Source organism: Dendrobium catenatum, unplaced genomic scaffold (genome assembly GCF_001605985.2).
Source record: "Dendrobium catenatum unplaced genomic scaffold, ASM160598v2 fragScaff_scaffold_1360, whole genome shotgun sequence".
NCBI classification, from domain to species: Eukaryota; Viridiplantae; Streptophyta; class Magnoliopsida; order Asparagales; family Orchidaceae; genus Dendrobium; species Dendrobium catenatum.
The window spans coordinates 758,296-762,901 of record NW_021319822.1 but is presented as its reverse complement, the minus strand read 5'-3'; the positions used below and the strand labels follow the sequence as shown (position 1 = coordinate 762,901).

At 35.2% G+C, this 4,606-nt stretch overlaps 1 protein-coding gene across 1 annotated transcript; it reads left to right on the top strand.

Moving 5' to 3' along the window:
* The first annotated feature begins 3,502 nt into the window (after positions 1 to 3,502).
* LOC110116009 (60S ribosomal protein L38-like) lies at positions 3,503 to 4,379 on the top strand. Its single transcript, XM_028699667.1, has 4 exons — positions 3,503 to 3,642; positions 3,751 to 3,772; positions 4,063 to 4,246; positions 4,357 to 4,379. Exons 1-4 carry the CDS (start codon positions 3,503 to 3,505, stop codon positions 4,377 to 4,379), a joined length of 369 nt encoding a protein of 122 aa, XP_028555500.1.
* Positions 4,380 to 4,606: the final 227 nt, after the last annotated feature.

The window sequence follows — 4,606 nt, the reverse complement described above, 5'->3', positions numbered from 1 at the left end:
CTCGTCGAGCCGCTCGATTCGAGTATAAGCTCGTTAAAATTGGAGACCGTTTGGTAACTCAAATTGCTGTTTGAACCTTCCAACAGTGCTTTGAGCCCTTGATTCGGACTCATTTGGGCTCGGATTGGGTCGAATTTGGTGTTGTTGGATTCGTATTTCCGAGACGCTCAGTTTGACTGTAAGCTCGCTGAAATCGGAGTTCATATGCTCTCAAATTTAATTTTTGAAGTTTCCAACTAGCTTTTGCCTCGAGATTCGTGCCCGATCAAGCTAATTTTGTGATGACGTGTATATATATATATATATATTAAAGAAATAAAATTCTTGAAAGAGGTTGCAATACTGAATTTAATCATAATATATCTTCATTAATCAAAATAATATTATTTCTAATTTAGAAAACGATGTTTTAGTAATGCAATATCAAATGAATCAATCATTAGTTTCTAGCAACTTATTTTCATGCAATCTTAATTTAAACTATTTTCATCCAAATATTAATATACAAGTATACAAGGAAAAAAAAAATTGCTAGCTTAATTTTAAGAATGGTGATATATTATCTTCTAACACTTTTACTTATGATTCTTTACATGAGAATATTTACTTGTTAAAAAAATATACTATTCTAAGTGATAACTTACTATATAGCGATAAAAATATTCATGATATATTCTATCTGCTATCATGACGAAGGTCGATGCCCAATACGAACAATAAGGCCAACACTTTGGCTGAGATCAATTATTGCCATCCGACAAATGCCTAACATTGCCATTAAGATTAAGGTCCCTTTCAGCATAGGTCAACAACTGGCTTTACCACCAAGTTTGATTTCCACCATCATCAATAATGTAGACACCTGCATTCGATACTAATTTTGACACTCATTGTTGACACTTGTTGAATATTCATGACTATTATTGGCACTAACTTTGATGTTTGACACACCACCATGGCCAATGCCCTCTGTCATTGCCAAGGCCGCCATTCTCCATCACTAGTTATGTTAATGCCTTCCATCAACACCAACCCTGACCCCTGCCATCACCGATAATGTTGATACTCTTAATTACTTTAAAATAGTTACTCCTTATCTCTGTCATAAACACTATCAATGCCTCACATCAACATCAAATTCAATGACCATCATCGACTACAACATAGAGGCTTGTTGTAGCCATCAAGTTTGATGGACTTTATCATTAATAATTTTGACCATTGTCACTGTCAAATTCGGTCGGTGCTTATTGTCAACACTAACATCGATATTCATCATCATTAATAACTTCCATACCTACCATCAACACTATCATTGATATTTACTTGCCAAAATACTGAACACTATCACATCATCACTAGCAAAAAGGCCATCATCCCCCCCGCTAGTCACCATCACCAAGGTTGATACCCACAGTTACAACTAAGGTCGATGACCTCCATCAATACAAATCAATGATCAAAACTAGATTTCAACTCTGATGTCACAAGATTTTTATTCAATTCTAAGCCAAGTATTTTCTTTATCATCATAAATGTTCATCACACGCCAATTATAAAACATGCTTATATAATATATTCATTAATAATTGATGTTTTTCATATCCTTGATTCCTGTTAGAGACTTGGCAGATCAAGCCCATTAAGCTATAGCGGATCCGGATCCGGGTCCGGTCCGGTCCGAGAAACATAGAAAATCCACATTTGCGGTGCATTTTATAATATTGGAAAATATCTGGGGCATTTGCATAAAGTTGCAGAAAATTGAATTAGGGTTTCTACTCGGTGTCGAACGATATAAGAGCCTCAGTATCGGTTAGGGTTTGAAGTCGCCGTCACCCTCGGATTTATCAGAGCGAGAGCAGTTCTTGAAGAATTTGGAAATGGTACTCAATACTGTGTTTTCTCGATTTAATCTTTATCCCGAAATTTTTTTCATGTAGTTGTATTTATCCTTTCTTTATTTTATGCTTTTGATAATGTTCGAAGATTTAATTCGAATAAGCAGATTGGATGATGAACTTTTTTCACATGTTCTCGTTGATAATATATTAGTGTTTAGAAATGATTAACAGAATTCCTGTTGATGATAAATGATCGGTTAAGCCATATCGTAATCAATGATATATGGACTTTGAGTTTTTAAGGTATGATGATAATCGTTGAATTATTATCGATTTTTTGGATGTTGAATTTGTTTTGGTTCATTGAATCTGCTTGGATTAAGTGCATCTTCTGCTTGTGTTAATAGAATTGAAAAATTAATATCCGTTCCAACCGTCTGTTCGTGTTGCTCTTCCCAGGGGATTAATCTAGATATTCTGTTGATTGTTGATTCAAATTTGCCTGTGGATGACACTTGACCTTACTAACAAATTTAATTAGTCAGAGCAAGAGAATAAGATGAATGAATTAGAGTGTGAAGACTAGATTAGAAGCTGAGCGATCTTTGTGAACGGTTAAAATGACATAAAGTTTGAAATATATTTATAGGGTTAAGATATTTATAGGGTTAAGAGTGTTATGTGAAATAATACACCTAAAATTTTAAAAAATGATAACTGATAGGAAAAATAAATAATGACTCAAATCAATGTTTAAAATTGCGTATACGGGTATTGAGGCGTTTTTCATTCGTGAGGCGAGGCGTAAGCCTCAAGGCGATTTGAGGCGTAAGCCTCAAAATCAAAAGATTGCGTAAATATAAAATGATAAATTTTTTATATACTAGTGAGTGAATAATATAAAACATAAAAAACATAAGATATGAAGTGAAATCAAAATATCCCAATAATAAAGCAACATGAAATATAGTTCAACTCAAAATTCTATCTTTCCCAAATCCTAATATTCTTTTCATTAACCTATAATTCAAATTTCCAAAAATAAATAGCAATGACATATCACATAAGAACTCATAAGTCATAAGCACTGTCATCACTAAGGGGTTCTTCATTTGAATCATCATTATGATGAACTGTTCTCTCCCCTTCGTCCTCTCCTATAGAGTCCAATGTCGGGCATTTACTTCAAGATTTATGTAAGTTTTAATATATATAGCGTGAGGCGAGGCGGGCCTCAACTAAGTTGAGGCGCAAGCCTCATAAAAAAAACTCGAGGCATAAGCATCGAGGCGTTTTTTACTAGAATTGCGCAAAGGCGGGCCTCAAGGAAAGCCTCATATTGCGCAATTTTAAACCATGACTCAAATACGTAGACTACGCTGAAAGGTAACATGAGAGATACTCCCTTTGACATTGCTTGAAATGCGATGATGAGTTCTTTGATTCTTCATTACTGATTGCCTTGGGCGAGTTTTCAAGAGTGAATGTCTTGGGCAAATCTGTGAAGTTAGCGTCCCCAAAAAACCGGCAAGTCTCTTAGACGAATGTGGCTGTGAACCAAGGACAAACATAGTTGATGGTACCATGACCGTGGGCTCTATAGGTTTTGTGCCTCCAATAGCTTGGAATAGGATGTTCTTTGAATACATATGGCATTAATGGGGGGAATAGCTGAGAAAGCTAAGTTTTTCTATGACGAGTGCTTTTTAGGGTTAAGGCTTGTTGAGACTAGTTATCTGGCCAAACTCGCCGCGAATAGGTGCATAGTTGATCTTGTTCTCAAGGGAACAGCTCATACGTTATGAGGTCCACGAAGGCAAATATGTGCTTGTCCATATCGTAGTTTTGACAAATCCCCTCTCATGGTGATGATTGGGTTGAATGAGTGTTTCTTCTGGCCTTGCAGCCTAATAAGCTCTGCTGAATCTGTTTCCACTGAAAGCCTCTTCTATTGCATTGGTGGAATCAACTGCTTTTGGATTAGATGCCTGCACTGTTATTTGCATTACCATTTTTTTAAAGATATGTAAGAAATATTATGTTGATAAGTGTAATTTATGATTTATGTTACTATGCTATGTGCGGCTTAAACTATCATTAGTAAGATATCAATTTTAGTTGTATTTTCTTGTGGACAAGTTAGTTAATCCTTTTTAGACAAAATTATATACCAAATACTGGTTTTCTGATATTGAAATTTACTTGTTTGTTGGCACAGCCGAAGCAGATCCATGAGATCAAGGATTTCCTTCTCACAGCTAGAAGGAAGGATGCTCGCTCTGTAAAGATCAAACGGAGCAAAGGGGTTGTGAAGTTCAAGGTCAGATGTTCAAAGTATCTTTACACACACTGTGTATTTGACTCGGAGAAGGCTGATAAGCTCAAGCAATCTCTACCTCCAGGTAACTTACTAATATGACATTCATACAATTGTTTAATAATTGCTGTAGTAAATAGTAATAATTTTGGAATATATGGAGGGATCTTTATTTATTTTTGTTTAATTTTGCAGGTTTGAGCGTACAGGATCTGTAAAGGCTAGAAGTGTCTGTCAGACTTTTGATGAATCGTTCCTTGCCTCTCACAGGTTTCTGTTGTTAGGGAATTCAACTCTTTTAATTGAACTATATAAATATGATTTTTACCCGGATGAAACTGCTTACATTTCATCTGTGTATTCTTGTTGAGCCTAACTTCTTGCCTTTTTTTTTTCTTAGCTTTTCTCTTGGTTAAGTTTTTTCTAACTTTTGGGAAATAATGCT

Bases quoted from the DNA above. Each gene is read 5' to 3' on its own strand.
- LOC110116009 (XM_028699667.1), top strand. From the start codon at position 3,503: ATGGGGGGAATAGCTGAGAAAGCTAAGTTTTTCTATGACGAGTGCTTT. The intron at 3,643-3,750 runs GTTATGAGGTCC...CTGGCCTTGCAG, and splicing joins CTCAAGGGAACAGCTCATAC to CCTAATAAGCTCTGCTGAAT. The intron at 3,773-4,062 runs GTTTCCACTGAA...TTGTTGGCACAG, and splicing joins TAATAAGCTCTGCTGAATCT to CCGAAGCAGATCCATGAGAT.